This window comes from Terrapene carolina, unplaced genomic scaffold (genome assembly GCF_002925995.2).
Source record: "Terrapene carolina triunguis isolate 2854851 unplaced genomic scaffold, T_m_triunguis-2.0 Scaffold193, whole genome shotgun sequence".
Lineage (NCBI taxonomy): Eukaryota > Metazoa > Chordata > Testudines > Emydidae > Terrapene > Terrapene triunguis.
The window spans coordinates 659,842-687,191 of record NW_020664544.1 but is presented as its reverse complement, the minus strand read 5'-3'; the positions used below and the strand labels follow the sequence as shown (position 1 = coordinate 687,191).

The 27,350-nt window shown below is 54.7% G+C and overlaps 1 protein-coding gene across 1 annotated transcript; it reads left to right on the top strand.

The window, feature by feature from the left end:
- Positions 1 to 6: 6 nt before the first annotated feature.
- On the top strand, positions 7 to 26,176 carry RND2 (Rho family GTPase 2). The gene is made up of 4 exons (XM_026654795.2): positions 7 to 89; positions 18,087 to 18,196; positions 22,150 to 22,284; positions 25,625 to 26,176. Exons 1-4 carry the CDS (start codon positions 74 to 76, stop codon positions 25,871 to 25,873), a joined length of 510 nt encoding a protein of 169 aa, XP_026510580.1. The 5' UTR covers positions 7 to 73; the 3' UTR covers positions 25,874 to 26,176.
- The last annotated feature ends 1,174 nt before the right edge of the window (positions 26,177 to 27,350 follow it).

The following is a 27,350-nucleotide window of genomic DNA, read 5'->3' as shown; positions in this document are numbered from 1 at the left end:
GAACTATGTCCCCACCGTGTTCGAGAACTACACGGCGAGCTTCGAGATCGACAAGCAGCGCATCGAGCTCAACATGTGGGACACCTCAGGTGAGGGGGCAGACAGGCCGGGTGGGGGCGCAGGGGAGATTTTGTGGCTTGGCTGGTAAATGTTCATGAGAATGTTGCATCCTGGATTCAGTAGTCAGGACTGGGACCCCTCTTTTCCCCTCCTGCCTGCTGGAACGCCCTTTCCCTCACCCCACTCCTCCTGTTGGGGCCCCAACTCTCTCCATTCCCTCTCCTGCTCTCCCCCATCCCCCCATTGCTCCCCACGCAGGTTTGCAGAGCCCCCTGCCCCCAGGAGGAGGCAGCCTGCCAGCTTTGATGTGCTGGCATGGGGTGATGATAGCAGCCTGGGTGCTGATCTTCCCCGTGTGGGGCACACCAGACCCAGCCGCAGATCTGTGTCTTCCTCCCACGCAGGGAATCGTGGCAGTGCCCCTTGCCCAGATAGGTGAGGGGTTTTAAAGTAATACAGCAGAATTAGTGACACCCCCGACCCCCGCACGCCATAGGAGGAGACAGAGTGATGGGTTATTGGGGGAGGCCAGGGTGGGTATTTTCATAGTTTCCTACAATTTGCCTTGCTGGGACTCTTCTAAGACCTATGGCAGTTGGACCTTTGAACTGACAACTGCGTTGTTCTCACAGAAACTAGAGATGGGGAGGTTTCTTGGGTCCTTTCTCCCTCTCCTTGCCCCCCTCTCCCCCCGGGCCAATGCAGGGTCATGCCCTACACTGTATTACAAGGGGCTAGTCCCTGAGGGTTAGAAACTCTGTTTCCATCCCGCTTCACCAAACCCAAACCCACCGAGCTGAAACAGGGCGCAGCTACCTCCAGGGGTGGGATTTTTCTGCCAATTCGTGCTGTTTTTATTTAATCCAGTTGTAAATGTCTCCAGGGCCTGGGCTTTTACCATTTCCCTTGGGAGACTGTTCCGTAAGCAGCAAGAGCACGTCCCCTAGGAGCAATTCCTGACAGTTAACCTAGATTTTCCTTGTTATTGGAAACCTGCGACTCCTGGTTATTATACCACCTTGTACCAGGCCAAACCAATCCCCCTCCGTGGTGTGGGCAGCCTTCACATCCGTCTATTATCGTTACACACCTGCGTGCGGCTGTAGACCCACTCTGCATGCTGTGTGCACTCACGACGACTGGCTTTCCCGCTAATGCCTACTTGTTCCTTGGAACTTGCACTGCTGTTTCGAAATGTCACTGGCTGCATTCGGATACAGGGGTAGTGTCCATGTCTTCCCTGCGCAGCCCGGGGCTTCACTGCACCCTCACACAAGCCCAGTTGTTCCCCACGTCTGGCCCAACACTGATGCACTAAATGACACAGTAACCCCTATAGATGGATTGTAGCTTGCACTAAGAGTCTCCTAGAAGTGCTGCTCTACACTACGTTCAGTTGCTGTACAGCACTCAGTGTCTTTCCTGTTTTAGTTGTATAATGGATACAATTGCGTAATAATAAAACCAGTTCTTCTGTGCAAGGTGAGGCTAGCAAGAAAAGGGGGGGGAAATCTCTCAAGACTGGAGACCTCACCTTGGTGAGGAATGTGCTGCAGGAAGGTTCCTTTCTCTCATTACTCTCTTCCTTTTGACAAATGGTTTTGGGTTTTTGTTTGTTTGTTTTTGTCTGTGTCCTCGGCTGAGATCATGCAGGAAGCCATAAATACAGCCCTCCACAACCACCGAGAGCCTTACGAAACGGGAGTCAACACAAGTGGTTTATTTGTAGCAGTGCTGATAAAATGTTGGCATTTAGCAAACAAATTTGGGTGCACCTTTAAATTTAGCCAGGACCTGGCTGGGCGCTTGTGCTAGAAACCTGCTGGGAAGGTTAATTAAGGCTCTTGTTTATTTTTTCCTATCGATGACTGTTGCATTCAGAAAGAGAAGTGAGATTATATTCCATATGAAACCTTAAGTCGGAATACTCTCGCTCTGGAATGTTTAAATCTCACCCTTGCCTGATAGCTTAATTTATAGCTGTGGGATTAGCACCGTTTACCCCTAGTAGCTGGTCTAGCTCTGCCGTGCAAGATGCAGCCGTGAAGTCCTCACTAAGGGCTTCCTGACCTGTGAGAAGTGTGCGCTGCCGAAAGGACCCTCTGTCTTGCGAGAAAAGAGGGTCTTTCCCTTTGCAGGAGCAGCAGCAGCAGTGAACTGGTTGGCAGGGCAGCTGTTGGAGGTGGTAGAGCAAGGGATGAAACAATGAAGTGGAAAGGCTTCAGCTACCAGTGTTTACCTAGAGGCAGAAACTGTGGAGACTGAATACACAAAGCGATGGTTCAGAGCTGGGGAATTATTGAACTGATGTGTCTGTATAAAGTCTTTCCGAACACCCAGTAACAAAATTCAGCAGAAGTTGCACTGCTAAACCTTTAGGGCCTGTTAACGGTGGGGTACTACATGGTCTACACCAGCGTAGTGCAGTGGTGAATCAGACACTTGGCTTGCTAGGGAATGAGGTGGGAGCAGAAAAGCCTGTCATTCTCATGGCTTTTTGTCTGTGCATACTGAGTTTTGTTATCCAGAATAATTGCCTCGGATTTGCTTGGGGGAGTTTCTGAACTGTAGAACCTTGAGGCCTGTCCCCAGCAGCTCAGGGGTAGGGTATGATTGTTCGAGACCAATGGCTCCGCGGTGGGCGTCTGCATCTCAGAATTAAACACGTCCGCTTTCGAGTGCATGGCAGCATGTTTGACGCGCTTGGTGTTTTTTAGGAATTGTCCAGAACGTTTGCTTTGATCTTACAAATGTTAAAAGAAAATGATGCAATGAAATGGTTTTAGAGCTATGTACATGTTGTACACCTGCAGCACGCTCTGTGACGCACTCAGTTCTACACTTTTTTCTTTTAAACAAAAGAAGTGAGTTTTATCCAACGTTTATCTCCCTTTCTTCTTTGCTGTGAACGGACCTTGATTCGTTCTCTCTCCTTCTCCTTCGGAAACATGTAAACCCTTCTTTAATGGGTTATTGTGGAGAGAGGTCACTAGGTAGCTTCCCAGATAAATTCCCTTCCTTTGTAGCTTGAATTTGAACTATTCAAGAGCTAGTTCTTCAATAAATAGTCCTGCAAAGCAACACACACCAATTTCCCCCCCTAATCAAACTGCTATTTTTAGCTGTAGACTGTGAGCTGCTGTTGAATTTCCACTTCCCTTTGGACACACTTGTCAACAGAAGCTTTTGGTAAAATAAGTTTCACACAATAGCAAATGGAAGCAGCTGAGCTGATAGGATCTGGAGCAGCTAATTGCCCCACTGGTGCAAAGTGGCAGTTTGCAGGATGCTCTTTCTCTAGACTGGGGGCTACCTGTTGCCCCTTTTAACTGGCTTCCAGGCAGGGAGTATTGTTCCTGCTAAATTCCATCCTCCGCAGGAGGGAAGGGTGCTGCTGGGTAGCTCCTTCTTTTCTCCTTTTGAGACTCTGGTTTATATTTTTCTCACTCGCCAGCTCCTGGTAACTGAAGCTGAAGCTCTGGGATTTGTAAAGAGACCTGGGCTGGGGAGCTGCCTAGCCATTGTTTTTCTTTGCAATTAGGTAGTTGTGAAAGTGTGTAGAGCTGCATGGGATGGTCCCGTGTCCAGAAACGGGCACTAGGGCAAGAACACTCCAGTTAGAAAACTCCCTCCATTGGAGCTAAATGCAGCCACCGCTTGTCTGACTGTACGAGATGCCTGTTGGTAATCGTGTTCTAAACAACGATCTCGTGTGCAGCTCCTGGGAGCAGCTTGCCTGAGGCGAATGGAGCCAGGTGACGTGCAGAGGAGGCTGGCTAATGTGGGCCTATCAGGCGGAATTTGCCCCTCTTGCTAAGTGGCCAATCCAGGCTCTGACATTAGCAGATGGCGAGGGAACAGGTACATCTCGTTAGGGTGACTGCAGCCATGAGAATCAAATTAATCCCAAATCCTACTGCAGACTTGGATTTTTTTCTTGAAAATCTTTTAACCCTTAACTCTCCATTTAGTTTTTCATAGTTGGAAGGTGGCCCTGGCCTAGAATAGAATTCTTGGCCCTGAAAAGCCTTCAGCGAGGGTAAAGCCTCCTGTGCAGATGAGGCCAGTGCAAGCATTATGCACCCCGTCCCCAGGAATTTCACCCCAGGTCCCGAGAGCTCACACATGCATTCAGCAATGAAGAGAACAAGAGGTTGGTTCAGGTGCCCCGGCAGACGTCAGTCGTGTTCGGTGTTTGTTTCTTTGGCCGTCGGTCCTACACCCAGACACAGCGTGAGAGTGAAATCGCATCAGGTGCCATTTTACAGCACAGCAGGGATGTCCGTTCCTCCCCTCGCCCTTTTTATGTGCATTTTGGAAACCATTAAGAAGCAGTTTGATGCCCCTGCGTGAAAGGAGGTAGGGAGGCGGGGACAGCCCACCTGTCAGGCTGGAGAAGAGGAGCATTTTGCCGGTGGGAGGGGGGCCCGTGGCTTTGGGAACAGCTTTGCCGGGCCCAGGACTCCAGTGGGGAGCTGCGGTGCTCTCATTGCAGAGGAGAGATTGCTTTGCTGCCTTTCAGCCGCACGGCGCCTGCATTCTGGTCTCTGTGCTCACAGAGGTGCATGTGCTGGCACAGGCGCAGGCTGGTTCGGCACAGTCTGGAAGTACCGGTTGCACTGGGAGACTCTCATATTTGTCTTGTGACCCTGGTGGCTTGGTAAATAATCTCCCCCATCAGGGCTTGCTTCCTCCGCAGATCTCAGGAGTGGTGCCTGAAATCTGATGTGGGCAAGGGTTTTCCCCCTCCCCTGCCAGGCGTAGCGAGAACCTGCAGCCAGCTGTTAAAAGGGCTGGGTAAGTTAGTGACCCCTCAGGACATTTTTGCTGAGGTGAGGCTGTGACATTTCCAGGCCTCTGAGCGGGTCTCCACTCGGTGGATTGATGGCTGGCCAGGTAACAGGGCTAGGCAGGTTGGTTGTGTTTTGGTGATTTGGAGGGGGGCGGGGAGGTTGCTTTCCGTGAAGCTCCAGGCATTGGTCACTGGCCTTGCTGGCCCAATGGTCTGATTAGCTATGGAAAATCTTGCTCTCTATGGGAATGGCTGGTGGGTTCAGCAAGTCCCTCTCTCTCCAGCAGTGCAGTGGCTAAAGGCTTTGCTTGCCCTCTTCCCAGTGACCGAGCTCTCCAGCTGAATCCTGAAAGGGGGTGACTCAGAGTTTGCAAACTGAACGCTCCTTCTTCCCACTCCCTGCCAACAGTCGCTGCTGCCCCCGCGTATCTCCGGTGTGTTTACTGCAGCCAGCTCACACCAGAGTGACTTTCTCCCATCCACCTCCCTTTCTCCTCCATGGCTCTGGTGGTAGCGTTCCTTCCCCAGCACGCCCTCCTTTGCTCTGGTTACTGGATTTGGAGAAACAGCCTCCAATGACACATGGGTCGGGAACCCCTCTCCGAGGCCGTGGGACAAGCAGCAAGTCAATGGGGTTTGGTCGGTCTGGGATTTAATCCCTCTGTTCTCTCCCCTTAAAGGGCAGGAAGTGAGCCAAGTAATCCGAGGCCTCCTTTGTGCGGTGGAGTTCAGACCCGTGCAGACAAAGCCGCTGCCGGTGCGAACGGCCAGCACCCCTTGACACCAGTAGCACTGCACTCGTCCTACGATGCCCCCTCGTGCAGACAGGCAAAGCTGCAGTTTGCATTAAGGCGGCTTATCCTTGCTTGGGACCCGGGCACGCCTTGCTGATGCACATCGCGGGCTGCCTGTTGATGCTCGGGGGAACTACGCCAACCGTGTAACTGGTGTGGATCCTGGCCTGACTCCGTGCTTTGCACTGGCTTCGATTCAGCCCCCTAAAGGCAGTTAGACAGCACCGGTCAATGCTGAAAAGAATGGGCCCCAGAATTCACCACCCGTAGGAGGGACAGTGGGAGTTGTAGTGTAGCTAGGACTCTGGTGCCTTTACCACCTATCCTGTCGACCTGCTAATCTCAGGGCTCGGGCGATTTAAGCAGTGCCGTCTGCCTGTGCTGCCGCTTGCAGCAGTGGGGCTGCTTCGGCGCAGGATTGTGGGTCGTGTTTTTGCCTTGGTGGTTGTGCTTTCAGGACAAGAATGACACCGTGAATCTGGACTTCTTCCCCACCCCCGTTCCCCTCTGGCATTCAGCAAGCAGGCTGCCTTGCTGTGGTCTGGAGTGTGGGAACCCACCGCTTCTGATAACAAATCCCTCTTCAGTGGGAGCTCGTGAGGAATGTTGATGAGATTAAGGAGCTGAATAGGGTTGGGGTTTAAGGGTGACCTTGCCATGGATTCTTGGTGCTTTCTCATTCCCAGAGTCCCAGTGCAAGTGCCGGCAGGATCACCCCGGCGGGTTCTTTTAGTCCCAGGGAAAGGACGAGAGAGTTCAGTGCCACTCGCTCTCTGAGGCAGAGGAGAAATGCAGAGCTGCCCTTTCATCCCAGAATAACTCCTCAAATGCCCCCCGTCAACGTACTTGTGTCCTGCCTCAGAACAAATAAGTAGTTAAGCCTAAAAATATGTGCAGCTGGTTCACATTCTCATGCAGGTCACTAACCAATCGGACAGCAGTTTAGGGAGTCGCAGGGCTAGCGGCAGAAATGCTGATGCTTGAAATAGATTTCCTGTGTGTCTGGGAAGATGCTAGCAGAGGCTGATTTCCCTGCGCAGGGATGGCCCAGGGTCATTTAGCAGGACAGGGGGTAAATGGGATTGGAGCAGGTCCATGCAGCAGTGAAGTGAGGGGGCGCTGGGTGCTGGGGTGCTGTGTGGCACAACAGTGAAAGTTTTCTGCCAAGCAATGCGGTTCTGGCCCCCATATGGCAGGGGCAGGGCGTGGCTCTCTGCAGTGCCAGGCCTTTTTCCATCTCACAGGTGGGCTGGCAGGCTAACCTTCCTACAGGCCTATAAAGCATGCAGAGACTTGCTGGTGGACGGGGCTGGAGAGGTGGTAGTGATGGGAGGGTGACTGGTTTAGGAGTGAGAGGCGGGTGTTAAGGGCTGTGCTGCCACTTAGGAGCAATGGGTTCATTCCCTGCTCTGACACACACTCCCTGTGGGACCTTGGCCCAGTCACTTGCTCTCTCCGGACCATGCTTCCCCTTCTGTACAATGGGAAGAATAATGCTCCCTTTCCCCAGCTCTGTGTCTCTTCTAGTTGGACTGTAAGCGCTTTGGGGCAGGGACTGTCTCTTCCTCGGCACATCTGCAGCGCCCGGCTGAATGGCGGCTGATTGGGGTTGCTAGCGCAATACACAGCAATACAAATAACTGTAAGGGGGAGGGGAAGTTTCCTATCATGGCAGGCGACATAAACAGAACTGCAGAAAGCCCCCTGGAGCAGCAAGTCCCCTAGGAACCCGGGCCCTGCAGTAGCTTATCTTTATAATAGCAAAGGGGCCGAGCAGCCAGACTGGTAACAAGAATCCCACGTCTTTTCCCTTCCAGAAATGCGAATAAACGTCAGGCTGGCCCATGGGGGCGGGAGCTGTGGGGGAATGCCGGAGTCCTGATTTGAGGGGGGAGGGGTGGCGGATCGCACAAGGTCAAGCTCGCTGTGAATGAGCCGGAGCGACATGGCATTCCAGGACCCTGCTCCATTGGGGAATGGTGAGGATGCAGCATTCCTTTCATGCCAGGCTTGCCAAGTTTATGAGCTCCAGCCCTTAGTGCGGGCAGAAGCCCCCGTGCTCTTCGCCAGGCTGCCAGCCGTTTAGACACGTGGAACTCAAAGCGTGGAGCATCTCAGCTCGTTGGGAGATAATTGCATGTGCTCGGTTGGCCCCAGAGACATTTCCCTGTGAAGCCCAGTGGCATGGTGCCTGAACCAAGCTACGCTGAGGGAACCTGTGGGCTTGCCACTTCCATTCCTTGCTGTAATCCAGGCACTGGATTAGGAGGCACCAGGGAGAATCTGGAATGTGCTTGTGGTGCCGAAAGCCCCTGGCTTCCGGATGTGTCACGGTCACGCCCAGAGACTTTTCTCATTTGTCTACTTCATCAGCTGCCACCAGCGTGATTCTAGCATCGGGCTGGAGAAACTGGGTGAGCTGCGTGTGCTGGAGCCAGTGCCCAGTCACTCTGAGAACTGGCTGCTAGAGAGTCACCAGCCAGGCAACCAGAGACCATCATGCCCTCCGTGTTCACGTCCCCATTCTCACTGGCCCAGGGAGCCAGTCTCCACTCCTTTCCCAAGCCAGGCCATCTGCACACCACCACATGCTCTGGGGCATTTAAAACTGCTCCCTGGGACTCCTTGAGACAGCTGCCATCTGGGTTAGAGACCTGCCTGCTCCACTGAAACCCTGCAGAGCAAACTGCACACGTTGCAGAGGGGCCCCCAGGTGCTGGGCCTGGGGCTTTAGATGGGTCTGGTCCTGGCTTCCCTAAACTGAGTGTGCTGAACGTCTGGAAACGCCCTCGGCCCAACCCTTCCCAGTCCCAGTGCTCCCCAGGAGAAGCAAAGCTCGCCTTATGGACCTTCTGGAGCCGCTCCTGCCTGGCATGCCTGAGCTTGCTGTATGTCTTCAGCCCCCAGCAAGTGCGGGTGTGTGAACCAGTGCGGTTCTCTCCCTCCGTGAGCTGCCACAGCCACGGTGAGAGTTTGGCACCAGCTCCCTGACCCTCGCCTCGACTGGGGGATTCCTCTGCCAATAACGACACAAGCTGGACTTCCTGTGAGTGACAACTGTTCAGTAACGAGGCCCGGCGAGAGGCCCAGAAATGCCCCCCCCCAAAGTGGGTAAATCCCACACCCCCTTCATCCTGGTCACCTCCATTCGGAAAACCCACCAGCTGGGCCAGTTTGTAATTTACTTGTTGGCTTTTTCTATGTGCAGCACAAGAATTAGGAGCAGAGGTTAATTGTCTGAGCTGATTAGCTGTTGTCTTAGTCATGCGCTTTCCAGATGATCGCTTATTCTGCTTGGTGTTCGCTGACTTCGGGGTTACAGCAACAGCGCAGGAGCAGCAGCAGTGTCCTGCCAGGCGCAAATCTCCGCTAAGACTCTTGGGGTATTAGGCTGTTGAATCGCCTCCCCTAGATCCCCACTGAGGACTGGCCTAAAGGTGGCTGAATTGATCTCGTTAAGCTGTAACTTCTGCAGAGCAGTTCAGGGCGTCCTTGGCCAAAACTCCTTCTGACGTCCCTGGGCGTCCTGTCTCCCTGTGGTAAATGCCGTTGATGGGGGAGTCTCAAGATGAGGCGAGAAATGCGTCAGCAGGTGCATGTTGAGAAAGTCCTGCTTGTTTGGTTGTGTTGGGGATGGCATTTTGATGATGGGGTCGGCTGCAGCTGGGTTTCTTTATGTTGCACTGTTGCTTTTAATAACGTTAGGGTGCCCAGAGCAGCAGATAGACGTCTTCCGGCTTGTTTTAAGCGCCAAGAAATAAATAAAATGGGGATAACAAGACTTTGTGAAGGGCTTTGAGATCTCTGGGTGAAAAGTGCTAGAGAAGGGCCGGGTACAAGCACTGCATTTCGTCTGCAGACATGGAACCGCCTCCAGCTGCAGCAGGGTGGAGGTTGGCGTGTTCTTGCTTCTGTTCTCCCTTGTTTCACTAGATCCATTTCACTTTTGGTGTCATTGACCTTTATCTTTGATGATGATGATAGTTGCTACTTGTTGCTGCATTGTGCCACTTGTGCTGCGAACATCCCTGCTCTGGATTCTGGTGCATGCTTTTGGGCTCAGCTGTCATGCTATCCCCATTAGCAGGGCCCGGACTGCTGGCTCGCCTGGGTTTGTCACCAGAATTCTTTGCTTCCTGCCTCTGCCACTTGTCACGATTCCTGGCCTGAACTGGGATGTACACCATGCCACTGCTTGAAATAAGCGTCTTGCATCAGGAGGGACTGCATTATCCACCACGGCGCACACTGAGCCGCTAGGCTGGGGTCATGGATCTTTGTGCCCAGCTGAGTTGGGGTCAGGAGGGCACACAGCAATCTGCTCGGGAATATCGCTGCTGCCTGCGAATCAATTGACAAGAAATTCCTCTGACTTTTATTCAGGGGGAACGGGCTTGTTGCAGATCAGGAGAACGAAGCTGAGCTCTGAGCCAATGAAAGAAAGCTCAGATCATCTTCCTGACTTGACAGCTACTGCTGTATAAAAAGCTGCAGTAGCTAATTTCATAGAATCTCAGGGCTAGAAGGGACCTCAGGAGGTATCTAGTCCAACCCCCTGCTCAAAGCAGGACCAATCCCCAGACAGATTTTTGCCCCAAATCCCTAAATGGCCCCCTCAAGGATTGAACTCACAACGCTGGGTCTTAGCAGGCCAATGCGCAAACCACTGAGCCAAATTTCTTGGCCTCCTGCTTACGTTGCCCATCAGTTCTAGCTAGAAAGAGGTGGGACATTTAAATATTCTGCTCTGTCGCATTCCAGAGACATGGAGCCAGTTCTCATTGAATGCTACCTTTTCTCTGTAGTTTAAGGATTGTCAAGTCGTTCGGGCAGGGACCCCGCCTTCCCGCACCGCTGCAAAGAGCCGGTCAGATTGCTGGTGCTGTATAAATAACAACCTCTCTTGTGAAGCTTTTATTCAATGGCGTCTACAATGCCCCTGTTACAAATGGGCCTGTGGTGTCTTGGGGTTCCGAGGGGGCACACAGTCTGACGATGGCTTTTCCACTGGATGCGCAGCTTGGAAGCACGTGTATTCCGGAGAGTTTTCGCAAGACGGGAAGATGCATCAGAAGGAATTCCAGAGAGTGGGACAGAAAAAGCTCCCAGTCCCGATGGCTGGCATCACCAGCCGCTGAGTGCTTTGTTTTCGGGCCAGTCCCCGAAGTAAAGGATCTGGGGATGTGTCTGCAGTCGGTGCACATGGATTCGTGTAGCTATCGGTGAGCGTTGCACACACATCTCAGTGAAGGGATCTCTGCAGGGCTGGGCCCATCCCGAGCTGGCAAGCTAGTGGCTGGATTCCCATGACATGCTTGCTTCCTGTAAATGCCAGCTGGGCCTTTTACAGACAAATAGCAAACCCCCAAACCTCCCCACACTCTGTACTGGGAGGGACAAAGGGACTAGGCGTGTCCTCGCAAGGCTGTTTAACCGGCTCTGGAAGGCTGGGCTGCCTTTTCCCTGCACTCTCCTGGGGTTCAGCTGGCCCTCGGTAGCTGCCAGGAGACGTGGGAGGGCGTCCCCTCTCAGTGCATCTGCAGAGAAAATGGCACCAAACATTTCTTAGAAAATCAGCTGGCCGGTTCCCAGCTCCCCATGGGGACTGGCCTGGCCGTTGTTTACCAAAGACTTCTGGGAAGGCTGCCACTTCTGTCCCTTTCATTCACTGTCAGGTTTTCAGTCCAGGGTCTTTTACACGTCTTTACTTCCCCTTGGACAGGTCCTGGGCGGGGGACAATAGCGGGGCTGTTATATACGATCTGTGCCGTTCTCATGCAAATGAGCTGCCTGCTGCAGGAGGCTCCATTCAAGGACACCTCAAAGCACAAAGGTGGATGCGGGAGAGAAAAACCCAACTGCATTTATCGCTCAGAAAGGCTTTGCTCAGACCTGTGAATTGCAGGAGTTTGCGGAGGGCAGGAAGGGAGCAAGGAAGGGCCAGACAGGTGGTGGCATCTGCTGGCCGGGACTGGCTGGAAACAGTAAGGCAGCTGAAGGAAGGGGTTTACACTGGGTTCAGGCTTGTCTCTGTGAACTCTCCGTCTAGACACAGCTGAGGAGTGAGCAGAGTGAGGGGTCCGCAAAAAATAATTTGTATGCATGAAGCCCACTTCCCTCAGGCTTGCCTTGGGGCATCATGTTCCCTCCCTGTTCTGCTCTTATCCCATTCGTGGACCACTTGGTGCAGCCAGAAGAACCTCCTGTCCTCACGTAGGGTGACCAGATGCCCTGATTTTATAGGGACAGTCCCGATTTTTGTTCTTTTTCTTATATAGGCTCCTATTACCCCCCCACCCCCGTCCCGATTTTTCACATTTGCTGTCTGGTCACCCTATCCTCACGCAGCAGGGAGATGCGGCTCGCTGCTCCCCCGTGCATGGCTGTGTCATGGAGGAGGCTGCAAGTTCAGCCACTGGCACCCAGAGCCCTGGGAGCCAGTCCTGCTCCCTTGTGCAGCTCCGTACCTGGCAGAGGTGTTCCCAGGCTGCTGCCGTGGCAGAAACGTGGATGCCACCTGACTGGCGTCTGTAGATTCACTCTGCGCCACCTTCTGTGCTGCCTGTGCCCTGGCTCACAGCCTTTGCTCATCCACCCATTCGCTCTTTCTACCTCACTGCCCCCTGTGCAGCCCTTCACCGTGGGCTCGCCCCTTGTCCAGGGCTCATGAGCTAAGCAGGGCTATGCTCAGAGCACAGTTGGCTGGGAGACCCCCAAGGGGAGACTTGGGTGCTGCAGGAAGTGGTCTTTTCCCCAGCAGGGGGTGCTCTTCCCTCTGAATAGGTGTGGATGACTGCCCTGGGGTGATGCTAGGGGGCATTGTGCTGATGGGCTGCTGCCCACATGTGGCCGTCACAGATCCCACCTGGTCGGTCCCCTCGGTCCCGCTGGGGTAATCACAGTCGGCCGTCAGTCCTCTCGCAGTCGCCGAGGCGCTTACCTGCCCCTGTCGCTGTCTGACCCCTCGCAATCTTTCATGCATCTGTCCTCACTCACTCTTTGGGAAAGCGGGGCTGTTATCCCAGTGGCGAGGCAGAGAGACTCGGTGAGAACTGAACTCCTGTTTCCTAAGCTCCAGACTGGTGCTCTGACCATCCTTCCTCAGTCTTGTCCTTCTTTACTCCCCGTCCCAAATGACTGTGTAGATTTGCTGTGTGCTGTCATATGGCTGTTGTCTTCCAGCCTGAGGGAGGCTGGGTGAAGTATTCCTTTATCCCGTGCATTTGTAAAGCATATTGGGATTTTCACAGGATGAATAAAATCTCCTATTATTCTTATTATTATTAACACCTCCATCCTCGCCGGACCTGCTGGGGCAGTGACTAATCGGGAAAGCAGTTGCGTTTAGCTGGCACTTCATGTAATATTAACTCCGGGATTGTAGCCTTGGAATTGTAAAGCGGCGGGATTGGCGAGGCTCTGTGTGATTGAATGCTGTGCTTGCTCCTAAGGCAGAGCTTTGTTCTCCCGCTAGTCCTCATCCGTCCCCCAAACGCCCAGGGTTTCCCAGCCCGCCTGGGGGGATGTTTGTGTATCCGAGTCACTCCTGTGGATTCACAGCCTTTGCGGCTAGAAAATGAACCCGCTGTCCAGCTAAGGGCCAAGCAGGATCTCCCATCCAGCTCCTATAGCAAAGCAGGGTGAGAATGCTGACCAGAGGGGTGGGGGCTGCAGGGTCGCTGTGTGCTGGGGAGCTGGGTGTTTACAGCTATGGCCACACGGCCTCCCATGTGTGATCTGAGCTGGGAGTGGAAATGGAGCCTTGCATAGCCTGCTGCCATGCCAGGACTGGCAGAAATGGTGTGACCCCTCTGCACAGAGCCAGGGCCTCCTGTGAGCACCAGGCGAGAAAAACGAGCCGAGCCCCCTTCCCGCACAAAGCGGAGGCTGAGGGTGCTCAGCTAGTGGGCTTGTTTGCCCAGTGCCCGGGAGCTGGGATCCTTCTAGTGAAGGGGGGGCGTTCTCAGCAGGCTCTGCAATCTATGGGCTGGCTTGGCGCCTTCTGGCTGGAGCCGCTGCCTTGCTCTGTAAAGGACGTCCTTGGCAGGACTCCAGGAAGCACTGCAGCATCTGTGGGTTCTGGAGGAAGAGTTTACAGCGAATCCTCTGGGTAGAGTCTGAGGCTCAAAGATTCTGGCCCCTCGGCAGCTTTCTGTGCTGCGTAAGCTGGAGCTGGTGGGGGCCTCCTGCCCAGCCCGCGGGGGCTCTGCATCCGTATTCGCTGTCCCAGCTTGGAACGTGCTCGTGTTGGCTGGAGGGGCCCCGGGCTCGGAGGCTCATTATCGCTCAGAACAGCTGAGGCGCAACAAACGGAGCTTAGCACTGTTTGGTGTAAAGGCACCAGCGCCTTGCAGCCCCGTGCCCAGCAACAGGAGACTCCTGGCTGAGTCACAACTCTGGCATGGCGTTGCTAAGGGAGAGGAGCTAGTCACCTCTGAATTTCAGGCGCTTGGTTTTATTTTTGACAGTGACTTTGGAGGCTGACTCAGTCTAGTTAATCATGGACAGATGCCCATCGATCTTATTTCCTGCAGGCCTGGGTCCAGAAGGGAGTATGTCCTAGGCAGTCCTGGCAGGTCGGCTCCACAGGCCCACGAGCCCGTGCGTGCGTTTGAAAGCGCTAAACCGCAGGTCTCCAGGGCGTCTTGCTGGAATCGTTGAAAGGTGTAGAGTGGTCAGCGAGCCAATCAAAGCCGGAGTCGGTGTTGGGGGAACCGGGGCCTTTGATTGTCAAAGTGTTGGCTGCAGAAATTCTAAAATGGCCCCCAGGCAAATTTGAGAGTCGTTTCCCCGAAAGACCATCGGAAAGTCTGGGTCTTAGGGAGATATGAAACCAAGCCCCTCCTCTGCTCTGCCTCAGAACACCTCTGGCTTCGGGGCTCCTAGCCAGGCAGAGACTGCTCCAGCCCTTGCTGATCACGGCTGGAATGGACTCTGGAAAGCTGGTGGGTTTCTGGACCAGCCAGGAGTGACACGGGTGTGACTCCAAACTCTGCTTCTGGGCCTCTCCCAAGCTCCTGAGTTGGGAGCAGCACGTCAGGGGGTGCGAAGGCCATTCTGGCCTGGAGCCTCCTCCCCATCAGCAGGAGGGCCCCGCTGCCCTGGCAGCCCCCGAACAGCGAGCGCATGCTCACGCGGCCGGAGAAGCTGCCGAAATGTGTGTGACTCGGGAGGGTAGTGACGCTGCCGGTGGTGCACAGACTAAATAAAGGGCCGTGCTCCATTACTCAGCATCCTCGCCCGGCCAGGCGTGCTCCGCAGCCCCGCGGGAGCCGCTGCAGGAAATGGCATGTTGCTATGATACAGTTTGCTGTAGCAATGACGGTGCTCAGAGGAGCCGAAATCTGCACAAAAGGGAAAGTCGCCCAGACTGGAAGAGGGGAGGAGGCATCCGGAGACCTTTATTTAAAACTTAGGAACTCTAACAAGGGGGTGTGTGGGGCAGGGTGTCGTGGGGGGGGGGGCGAGGGTGCAGTCCTGCCCAGACAGGGGGATAAAGGCTCTATACAGACTCTGTCCAAGCTCCTTTGAGCGTGCAGAGATCTGTGCTGGGTCCCATGTCCGTTAGCTGGGTCCCAGTGCAGCGGGGGGGCCCCGTGACCTGTTCTGACGGCAGAGCCTGTGTCTATCTGTGCCAGAGCTCGAGCTGCCGAACTGGCTTTGGAAGAGGGGCCTGGAAACCGGCTGCCTAGCGGAGCTCAGCCCTGCTGGGCTCTGGCTACCTTAACCAGCAGCCTCTGACTCAGTGGGAGCGGGGTCCGCTCGGTGCTCCGGGGACAGCTGGGAACGGAGGGATTTGCTGGTGCCAGATCTGCCAGCCACAGACAAGGTGATTCGGGCCTAAGGCTGGGCCAGGACTCTCCGGATGGATCCGCAGGGTGCAGCGTTCTGGGGGCTTCAGCTGCTTTCTCGGCATGCTGGCTGCCTCCTCCACAGACGAGCAGCGTGTTCCCACGGGGCACGCCAGGGGCGGGCCAGGCTTTCGGGCAGTTATGGCAGGTGGGAGCACAGGCAGCTGGCAGGGGGCTCTCGCGTGCAGGCTGGTGGTGACTCTCCCTCCTGGGCCAGGAGCCTTAACTGGCCCAGACTGGAGCATCCGAGTCCGATTGCTCAAAAGCGGGTGCCCTGTGCTGGAGCCGGGTCGGCTGGGGCCACCCTATGCTGAATTTTGCAGTGAGTCTGAATTCCTCCAGTCCCCAGGAGTCCGGAGTGCTCAGCACTTCTGGAAAATCCGGCTCAAGGCGTTTTGGGCTCCCAGAATGGGAGACCCCTCCCCAGATGGGGATCACTCGGGGACAGATGTGACCCTAACGAACGGCGCACGTCTGAGATTAACAGACGCACGGTGGAGCTGTCAGGAGCCGCTCCCTCTGTACAGTCCCATCCCCAGCTCCCTCATGGCCTATCCCTGCGGCTCTGGCTCTGGGTAAGCTGCTCGGTAACAGCGTCCAGTCATTCGTACAGTTTGCAGTGTTCTTGTGGCTGTGTTGGTCCCAGGCATGAGAGAGACAAGGTGGGCGAGGAAAGCGTGTCTCACCCGCCTTGTCTCTAGGGTGCGTGGTGAGCTGATTCCTGTCTGGTTCCCCGTCCCCAGCCTTCTAGGTTTCCTGAACGCTCACTGGGCTGTTGGCTCGTGGAACTGCACTATCCGTCCCGTGATCTGCTAACCTCCTCTCCATGGTTCAGGGGATTCCAACATGCAGCCCACAACTCCGCTGTGTTTCAGTACCAGGCCTCGGCATGCAGCACTCCACCAGCGAGCAGATGGCAGCCCTGCACAGCACCTGGGGGGCTGGTCTCGGGGTTCTGGCATGGCCCTTGGCTGGGCGGAGTTGATGTGTCCTGCTCTGTGATAGTGGGAGGGCTCTGCAGGGTTAGCACGTGTGTCCCGCTAGGATTCCCCGAAAGCCCGTTGAGGGCTGGGGGGGGGGGGGGGGGGGGGGGGGGGCTGCCTGCTGTGCCAGGGGATGGGGAGATCAGAATGTTCTCCCTCTCCGGGGCTGAACAGGGAATGAATAGGTCTCCGTGCTCAGCCTGTCCACACAGACGAGGAAACCCTGCTCCGGGTGGTTTATTTCCCCCTCCCTTCATGGAGGAGAGGGATATTTCAATGGGAGGCAGTTTGGGGCAGGGCCTTGTCCTCTTGTCTGCCAAGTTCCTGGTTGGTGCTGTGCATCGGCCCGTATGGCGGAGCCTTCTCTTAGCCAGCGACGGGGGAGGAGAGCTACATTCTCATGGCCAAAAACTCCGGCAGAGAATTAGCCTATTCTCCTCTCACCCTTCCGGAAATGTGAACTGTCATCATCCATAATTCATCAGGCGCTGCGCTCCATCAAGGGGCCATTTGACACCAGGCCTGGGTGCTCGGACTCCCTCCCTCGCAGTGGGAAAGTGCCGGCCAAGAGTATTCCCAAGGGGCTGCCGACAGGAAGCGTGTCCTGTTTCCGCACCCTCGGGGTGGGGGATTCTTTTGGTGAAAGAGGAAAAAAGAATCGTGAATTCAACAAGGACTCGGGTGTCTCTGCTTCCCCATTTCATAAATGAACAGCTGCTGCTCACCCCTCCCGGAAGCTTAGGCCATTGTAAAGCCAAATATAAAACTGTAACAGTGTTTTTAAGTAGCAGTGAGCTGATTGCTCCATTACTGTTTACTGAGGCATTTACAATTGCACACAGAATGCACTTCAAATAAAAACATGATGGGATGCCGACTTTAATGGCTGACATTTGCATTTGAGGGCTGGGTGGGTGGGTAGGTAGCAGTGCACGCACCCTGCCAGCTCCGTCAGAAATCCTGCAGAATACAGAATTGGAGTTCCTCTATGGCCTATTCTCCAAACACGGCACATTTTTATGTACCCAAAAAAGGGGGGAATCTGGCTGACTGTGGTGGTGATATGTTTTCTTCCAGGTCATTGATAAAAATGTTAAATAGTGCAAGGCCAAAAACAGATCCCTGCAGGACCCCACTAGAGAAACACCTGCTCAGTAGTTACATTTTCAGATCTATCTGTTAGCTGGCTTTTCATCCATTTAACGTGCCATGTTAATTTTATATCATTCTAGTTTTTAATCAAAATGTCGTGTGGTACCAAGTCAAACACCTTACCGTAGTCTTAGTATATTACATCAACATTATCACCTTTATCAACCAAACTTGTAATCTCATCAAAAAAATGATATCAGATTAGTTTGACAGGTTCTATTGTCCATAAACCCAGACTGATTGGCATTAATTATATTACCTGGGCAGTTCTGTAGCGATGTCACCATCAGCTGTGCCTGGAATTAACATGCTGGCACCTGGGAGAGTGAACAGGCCTGCCTGGCCTGCCCTCGCCAGGCTCCGGGAATAACGGACCGCCTAGCTCCTGTCTAGTACAATCCAGGGGTGTGGAACATGTCTCCACTAACAGCTCACCTCCCTCTCTCTGTTGCAGGCTCAGCGTATTATGACAACGTCCGCCCCTTGGCCTACCCCGATTCGGACGCCGTGCTCATCTGCTTTGACATCAGCCGCCCAGAGACGCTGGACAGTGTACTCAAGAAGGTCAGTGTCCGATGCTCTGTCAGGGCCGCCGTGCCAATACAGCCCAGGGTGCCTCTCCCAGAGGCCTGCTGTGCCTCTGGGAATTTGTAGCCCGAGGCCTGTGGAAATGGGGTCAGGGCATTGCCATGGGCCAGGTGAATGCCCTGTTGACCCTCTAGGTCCGGCAGTGTGTCCTGGCCGTTGTCTAACACCCAGCTCAGAATGGTGTCAGGCTCTCCGCTCGCAGGGACGGGGCCCTGAGTGGTGGGGCAAGATGGCCTATGCACACCTGCTCACCCGGTGCGCTTCCCCCTCCCTCAGGGTGCTCACACTGCCTGGGAAAGGACCAGCTCTTTCCTGGAGTGAGTTTCCTGATGCCTGTGCCCTTCTGGAGGGGCCAGTCCCCTGCCGTGAGCCAGGTCGGAGGCCACGTTTCTCATCCCTACCCCTGTCAGCAGCTACTGTCTCCCCCCACCTGGGCTGCGGCAGAAAGTGACACATTTCAATCTGAAAGGAGCCCGTATGAATAATGCAGCTCCTGGAGTGCTGGAGAAGGTGGCTTGGCTGGTGTTGTTCTGTTTTTAATGAAGACCTCGGAAAGCGCTGTGCATCTCAAAGCCCTGGTTAGCACCCCCAGGAGCCGGTGCGCTAGGAATTAGCTCACGGCAGAGTCGAGAAGTGGCCTCCGGTGACTGGAGTGTTCGTTAGCTGGCTCAGTCCCCCTCAGGTCAGTGTGGACGGAGCTGGCAGGGTGTCTCTGCTTCCCCGTTTCATAAATGAACAGCTGCTGCTCACCCCTCCCGGAAGCTTAGGCCATTGTAAAGCCAAATATAAAACTGTAACAGGGCCAGACTCGGATGGGCCATTACATTCCGTCGACTGAGATTCCTCCTGCAATTTCCAGTAGGTTCTCACTGCGGTGCATCATTGCTGTGCTCTGAAACAGCTGCTCTGTCCCACTCCAGAGGGGCGCCGTGACTGATATCTGCTTTGAAAAGCACTTTGGAGTCCTGTGGAGTGAAAGGCCCTACAGAAATCTATTGTTGCTCCCGCTAACAAGCCCCAAGATACTGGACTGGCCTAGACTCTGGCTTCTGAATAAGTCACATTGTGATGTCTGGCCTGGTGACCCCCCAAAGTTTGGCCAACTGCTGAGCTGAAGCAAATGCCTCTTGTTCAGCTGTTCCTGCTGATAGGGAGCACTGGGAGGTGGGGCTGGGACTGCGAGATCCTGGCGAAGGGGACAAAGACCCTTTAACAACTCAGTCAGTGGCTCAGTGTTTGAATCCAAAGCAGCTCCCTGGATCTGGCTCTCGCTGTTTGGAGGGCGGCAGGCTGCATGCGGACAGTAAGGAGACTCATTGCCCAGTTTAAGGATCTGCAGAATAATAGCGACAGCAAATCACTGCTACCTTAATGAGCAAGAAACCCACTAATAACTGTCTTGAGCTGGCATTTATTTATGGCTCTGTCTGCAGACATTCCTGCGCTGTTAAATGCAAGATCTTCCCCGCACAGCCTTCCCAGATGCCTCAAATACAATTAGGCAATGTCTTTTTGATATGGCAACTTAAAATAAACCCTAAATCACCAGGGATTTCTTAAGTACCTCTGAGTAGATGCCTTGTTTCCTTTGGCGCAGGTTTTGCAGCCTTCAGAGGTGAGGAGAATGCCTAAGACACCATGAAGTGGAAATAGGGTTTAGCTTTTGATATCAAAGGAGTAAGGATAATAAAGCTGCCTATTCCAGCCCTGGATCAAGATGCTAATTCAGCAGAGGAATCTTTATTATCACTGTCCATCTGATGCCTAGGATGCAAAACCTGAACGAGTGTTTGATTCGTGGAGCCTTAGTTTATATAAACAGCACCTCGCACTGAGGGGGAAGGAGCCACCTGAGAGAATCCAAACAAACAGCTTGCTAGTTTATACAGCCTGGGCTTTCGTGGTGCACTGCCTTAATCCTGACAGGTATTGGCAGTGCAGCCCTGTGCCTGGGACCTACGGCAAACTCCAGTCCCTGTGTGCCCCTCTCCAGCATCTGCCTCATGCAGATTAACTTCTGCCTGGTTACAGACCAGAATCAGGTCCCTCTCTCTCCAGTGCAGGGGACTGGGTGTCATTTCGGGGCTGCAGTCGTTTGGAGCCTAGTTCGGGTGATCCTGCTGCTCCACCTTCTCCGGGATCTCTATCCCCTGGAAGAATGCTGATGTTTGCGTTCAAGCTACAAAGGAATTTTAGGCACCTGCCATCAGAAGTCTGAGTCATGGCACCTGGCAGTGATGTCCGAGACCGTGGAATCTCCCGTGAGCTGTGCAATCCGCTGCTGGGGCAGTGGAATTGCTGAGCAGCACAGAGGCTGCGCGTGTCCCTGGCCCCAGGTGTGGACAGTCTGTGGGGAAGCAAACACTGAGCCCCACCCCCCTGGTGGAATAGATGGTTTTTCTCTCTCTCCAAGTCCAGCTGTGGCTGCTCTGCCCTGACGTTTGCAGAATGAAACCGGTGCTATTCTGAGCCATGTATTTTTCCATCAGACCGTGGGCACCAGGTCATTTTTTAATTGCCTAGAATATTTTCCCATCAGCTCCTCTAGTAGGATATTGGTAGTTCTGAGTCAAGGCTGGCTGAGTTGAGATGCTGGGAGTTTCTGCTCACCGTCCGGCTGCACCTCCCAGCACTGAGCACGTCGCCAGGTAGCTGACTCCAGATCACAGCAAGGGCGACCTAGACAAATCTTCTTTGGAGAGGGGTGGGGGGCGAAGCGGTCACAGGGATGGTTTTATTTTCTGCTGCAGCCACTGAGCTGCCAGTGAGAGCAGAGGAAATGGCCTTTTGATGCCCTCGCTTGTTCCTACAGGGCTCCCAGTTCCGAAGGCCACTGGCCATGGCTGTGTTCTGAAGTCTGACGGGCTTTGATGGCTCCCAACTGCAAACCAATTCCGTGTTTGCTGTGCAAATAGCTCCCTGCTGACTGCGGTGTCTTGGAAACAGTTGTGCAGAGGGCTCAGCTGGGGCACCCTTTGAAGTGCCAGATCTGTGCACCAGACTGTGTGGTCGTTACTTGTCCATAGTTAAGCCCAGAAGTGGCCTCCTGGGGGCCCACGGTGGGGGAGGGGAGCTTAGGCTTAGCAGGTCTGCAAGGCACATCTGGAACAAGTGAGCAGAAAGCCCCCTATTCAAGAGACACTCTGCTAATTCCCTGCCTGTGACCGTCAATAACGTGCCCTGGTGAGCTCTCACCCTTCGAACAGCTGTGACCCCAGCTTGGAAACGGCATCTGCGCTGGCCGGCTTTGCAGCTTGTCCCAGCCTCAGCCCATTAAAGCCTCATGTTCGACTGTCCCGGTGTTTTCCCATCCTGGCCTCCAGGGACCCAGCCACTCCCAGCATGTGTATTGGCTGAACGTTTGTAATGGGATATGGCAAAGTCCCCTCTGGTGTGTCTAGCTTCAGCGAATCCAGGTGCGGTTTGCATACCCCTTCCCCCCACCCCTGTGTCTCATGGACCCCGGGCCTCTTTGACACCAGTCCCCCTCCTTGTGCCACTGATTTGGGTTTGCTGGGGCTCCTGCATCTGGCTAGGGACGCCTGTTCCGAACCAAGCACCCACGCAAACTCGCCCCGCGGTCACTGTGGAGGCGTATTGGGCCAGTCTGCTTGTTTCGGTGTCTGTGCTGCCCTAGGCTTGGCTTGCGAGGGAGATCTGCCAGTCAGGCTGGCTTGGTGGCCCCTGAGGGAGCCGGGTCAGGGAGTGCGGGAGGGAGAAATGCACCCAGGTTTGCTTTCCTGAGGTGCCCCCATTATGCCCCCCTGCTGGCCGGAAGGGGCTGTGCCCGAAGGGCTGAGTCTGCTAATGCCCTTTGCTGGCTCCTGCTGTTCCCCGGGCGGCTGTCCAGCTGCCAGGACGAAGGTGGGGTGGGGGAGAGCCCTGCGAGCTGCCATCTCACCCCGCCCCCGCTTTGCTCTCTCCCGCAGTGGCAAGGGGAGACCCAGGAGTTCTGCCCCAATGCGAAGATCGTGCTGGTTGGCTGCAAGCTGGACATGCGGACAGATCTGAACATCCTCCGGGAGCTCTCCAAGCAGCGCCTCATCCCCATCACACACGAGCAGGTGTGCTTCTCCGGGGGGGGCTCTGGGGGGCAATGCCCTACGTCCTGCTAGCCCCAGGCAGCCCAGCTCCCGTGGGACTGTCTCTGCCTGCTCCAGGGCTGGTTTGACCCAGGCTCCATGGAGCAGGCAGCCCTGGCTCACAGACGCTCTTCTCTCTGCCCTCGAGGCGGGCTGGGTATATTCTTAGCGCTCTCACTGAATATTCAGGTTGCGGGCGCCTCCCAGGAGCCGTTACTCTGCACACAGGCGTCAGTTTCTGGTTAGCACCTAACAGCTAAAATTACTTTCCTAGAAGGTGATGAAGACACTTGATCTCGCCTATAAAGTGGGTGGTAAAGGCAGCGGGGGGTGGGGCTGCTCTAAGGTGGAAGGGCTCCCGGAAGCTCTTTCTCCAGGCTGGGAAATGAGGCTGCAGTTCTCTCTCCCCCTATTCCTGCTCGGTGATAAGGGTGACTTGCCGGGCCGGCTGCGGCTGCTGCAGCCTAGGTGGAGTGAAAGCCACAAGCCAGCGTTTAGTGACTGCAGTTGGGGGCAGAGCCCTAGCGCTGAATGTCACTTATCAGAGCAGATCATGGCCCGTTGGAGGCTGTTGTGCAAACTGGCAACACCCTCTACTTCTGATCACGAGAGACCTCCGCTTGGAGCAAGCTGTGAGTAAGACAGAGGCCTGGTCTACACTACGACTTTAATTCGGATTTAGCTGCGTTAATCCGAATTAATCCTTAACCCGTCCACACAACGGAGCCAGTTACTTCGAATTAAAGGGCACTTAAAATCGATTTCTGTACTCCACCCCGACGAGCGGAGTAGCACCAAAATCGATTTTGTTAATTCGAATTAGGGGTAGTGTGGCCGCACACCACCGAATTAATGTGGTTAAAAACCGAATTAATGTGCTTAGTGTGGCCGCGCACAATCGAATTTATACAACCTGTTTCCCAAATTCGAATTATCTAAATTCGGATTAATCCCGTAGTGTAGACATACCCTGAGAAAGCTGCTGTCTGTGGGTGCGTCTAGCACCAGCGCTGGGCTTCATTCCGAACTGCTGCTCCAAGGAGGCCACTGCTCCATTACCCCGAGACTGGCCCTCAGGTCGGGTGCCCTGCAGGCCACAGGATGAGCCATTCACTGTCAGGTGTGTGAACACATCCCTGGGTGTGACACGTTCCCCCAGAGCACGCAGGAGTGTGATCACAGACGGACTCGGTCCTGCCTTCTGCTGCTTTGGTACATGCTGCCCAGTACCCGATAACCTCTCCAAGGCACTGCTGCCAATTCTGCGAAATGCATGGGAATTGCCGCACTGTCTTTGATTGGGGGGGGGGGGAGTTTTACCTGCCAGATTTCAATGGAGTGAACGGGGGTGAAAGCCCCAAAGGAAAAATTCACCCTTGTGCAGGGCGCCAGTGCAAGGCCCACTGAAGCTGGAGCCTTTCCAATCTGTTTAATCAAATTGATGCAAACCGGCGCGTGGACGCGTGTTTTGGTGCAAGAGCAGTTTATTTCAGTTTGTCTTAAACGAATTCCTAACTGATACAAACTAATCTGAAATTAACCTGATTTAAACTGAAATCGGCACATCCACCCAGCGGTTTGCACCATTTAACATCCCGTCTTTGGTGAAATGGCACAACTGTGTGCAGCCGAGGTCTGAGACAGCAGCACTTTGCTCCTGAGCTCAGTCCTCAGCCTCGTCTCTTTGGCATTGCTGGGGGGTGGGGGAGAGACGTGTTGCACCGGCTGCAGCCTCCTGGCATCCCCTTCGGAGTTGTCGGGCTGTGGGCTGAAACCGGTTCTCCGTTTATGGCGCCACAGCGTCAGCTTGCAGGGGAGGGATGAATGATGCTGTGGTTTTGCTTGTTCTGATGCTGGTAACTTGTGCTGAGGACACAAGGTCACTCACTGGGACGAGGGGATGATTTCCCCTCCGGGTTCACCAGCGGGGTGTCGGTGCAGGCCTGGCAGCTGAGATGGTGGCACAAACACGCGTTGGAGACGCACAGCTCACAAGTCCTCCCACTGCCCCTTCTAGGTGCCAGGGCTCCAGTCATTTAAGGAGCAGGTCTCTGGCTGAGTGATGAGCAAATTCCCACGCTTAGGCAGCGGGGGTTTAGGGTCCACTATCCAGAACTGGAGGGGAGGGATTCCGTCTGCCATGGGACCTGTGTGGGGTTAAGGCACTGGCCTGGGGAGCTCTTGGTTCAACGGGTGACCTTGGAAAAGTCTCTACTACTCCCTGGGCCTCAGTTCCTTGCCTGTAAAATGGGGACAATAATCCGGCCTTTGTCTATTTGACAGGCCAGGGAGGTCTCAGTGTATACCCAGCACAATGGGACCCCAGTCTCAAATAATTCATGGTAATAATGTGCCAATCACAAGAGAACGGTCTAATAGATGGGAAACTGCCTGGACAGCCAGTGCCTGGTAACTCTGGGGCCCTTGCACCAGGACAAGCTGGGAGCAAAGGGTGGAGAGAAGAAAGAAGCTGTTTCTTGTAGTTAGAAGTGGGGGTGACGAAACCCAAACCAGCCTGTTCTCTCACTGCCCACAGGCAGTCGGACTCGTTGAAGGTGCCATTTATCTCGATTATCTAACCATGGTGAGCACGGCAGTTACTGTCCCTTGTCTCCCCACAACGGCTGAGCGGCTCTAACTTCCGCCAGCAGCACAAAAATGCCCCCCCATCCCTCCCTTGCTGGCCTCTCTGTGTGTAACGTGGTCCCAGCCCTACTGCTTGTTGAGGCTGGCCTGTGGAAATGGCACAGCCCCGCACGAGCTCCTGGAGCCCTGCCTGGGCACAAGCGTCCAGCGTGGCAGAGCTCCGGCATGTGGAGCTGCCCGAGGCCTGGGTGGCAGTTGAGTAAGTCATTACGTGTTCTTAATCCCAGGCCACGCTGCCTGCCCGGGGGCCAGGAATGTGAAGAACCTGGAATTGAATGCCTAGTTCGGGGGAGGATTTGTACCCAGCCCTCTCGCGCCTCGGACACCAAGTGAGAGTCGGGGGGAGGAGGAGGAAGGCCGCCTTGCCCTCCTGACAGCTGAGAACGGGCCCTCCTGCCTGTCACAGGCTGATTCTGCCCACAGCTGGGATCTCAGTGAACCGGCACCTGACATCAGCGTTCCCGGCACTGCCATCCCGTTGGCACCTGCAGGCGGCTTGTCTGCACCCAGCGCTCTCACAGTTTGGAGAGGGGATGAATGAGCGTTGGGTTAGAACAGCTCCCCGTTGAGCTGCACTTACTGCCCGCAGCTGCCAGCCCACACAGGCTGATGCCATGTGAACGGATGCTGCCCGTGGCTGCCGTGCAAACACTTCTCTCCCTTCCCCGACTCCTAGGGCAGCACGCTGGCCCGGCAGATGGGGGCAGTGGCCTACGTGGAATGCTCCTCCAAGGTCTCCGAGAACAGCGTGCGCGACGTCTTCCACGTGACCACGCTGGCCTCCGTGAACAGGATGCACAAGAATCTCAAGCGCAGCAACTCCAAGCGGGGACTGAAGCGGGCGTCTCAGATGCCCAGCAGGACGGACTTGTTGAATGACACAGAGATCAGGAAAGACCGAGCCAAGAGCTGCTCCATCATGTGACAAATGGGCTATAAATAATGTGTGTGTGTGTGTGGTGTTTGTTTTGTACAGTAACGGGCCTAGACAAGGGCCCGGCGCTGGCTGCGGGAGCCAGCCTGCCTTCCCAAGGCTTTTCTTTTAGTCTCTAGGACTGAGAGACGCTAGCTGCAAATCAGGGTGCATGTGTCACCCCCCCACCATGGAGACTTCTGGATTGGGTGTTGCTGTGCTGACTGCTTGGGATAAAGGAACCACTCAGCAGAGGAATATTCAGGTGCTGGAGAGTCTTTGATGAAGTGAAGAAAAAGGGAGAGAGAGAGAGAGAGAGAGAGTGTGTGTGTGTGTGTGAGAATCTCCTGTACGCACATCTCCCTGTGTATGTGCGGCTGTACCAACACACACAGCGCGCACGGGGACAGGTGGTGGGGTCTGGAACGGAGGCCGGAGAAGTGGGGGGAACTGTCAGTGACTGTTCCTGGGCCGAAGAAGTAATATCCCAATAATCTTTTAGGACCAAAAGCAGCAGGTGAGTCACTGGCGCCCAGCTGGTGACTCACCACTGGAAGGGACTGGCTCCGGCTGTAAGGCAGGGTCACCGTAGGAAGTAGGAGATCTGGGTCAGTGAGCTGGGAGGGGAAGGCTCCCTGGGGTGGACTATAACCCAGTGGGATTTCTAGTCAGCCCCGAGTGGAGGACAGATAATTTGCCCCTTCCGAGACATTTTACTTACATCCAAACGCTGTTTAAACAGTTGTGATATACCCGTGGGGAGACCTGGCCCCGGAGGAGAGGTCAGTCCCAGCAGATGCACCCCATGAACTGTGGTTCCCTTTAGCAAGCGGGTGCTATTCGGGAGAACGTGTAGAGCAGCCGAGAGCCAGGCGAGTATCTGTATTGCTCCCCGTCATGGGCAGCTGCACCCTGAAACATGCAGCGTCCCACAAAGCAATCCGCAATAACTATCCACATCCTGTTCTCCAGCCATTCCCAGCCGCAGATCGTGTTGCATGGTGCCCGTGTTTGGTTTGAATACACAAAAAAATATCCTCGCCCCCCCCCATCTCCACTATACCAGTGGGAGAGATGGAGCATCCTGCCTTGCTAGCCCCCTGTAACCAGCCTGCTACTGCCACCTCTCATTGCTTCTAATGTCCTCTAATGCCTTTGACTACAAGCTTAACTTTGACTTGATGTCACACAGACACTTTAAGGAAAAACACCAACCTCATTGCCTGGGCCCATCTGTGTTGATGGGCTGCAGGAATCTAATAAACGTCATTGGAAAACAGAAGGCGTTCGGCTTTGTTTCTTTTTAATGAATGCAGCAGAACTGGGGCCCCGCCCCTCAAAACGGGTTCATCATCTCGTTCCTGGTGGCGTCACTGCGGGTCTCACACACACACGGGCCTGGCATGTAAGGCTGCATGCAGTCAGTCTGGCAGCTCAGTACTTGTCTAAGTCGACATGCGTTCCGTCCTGTGTCTCTAAACCATTCACT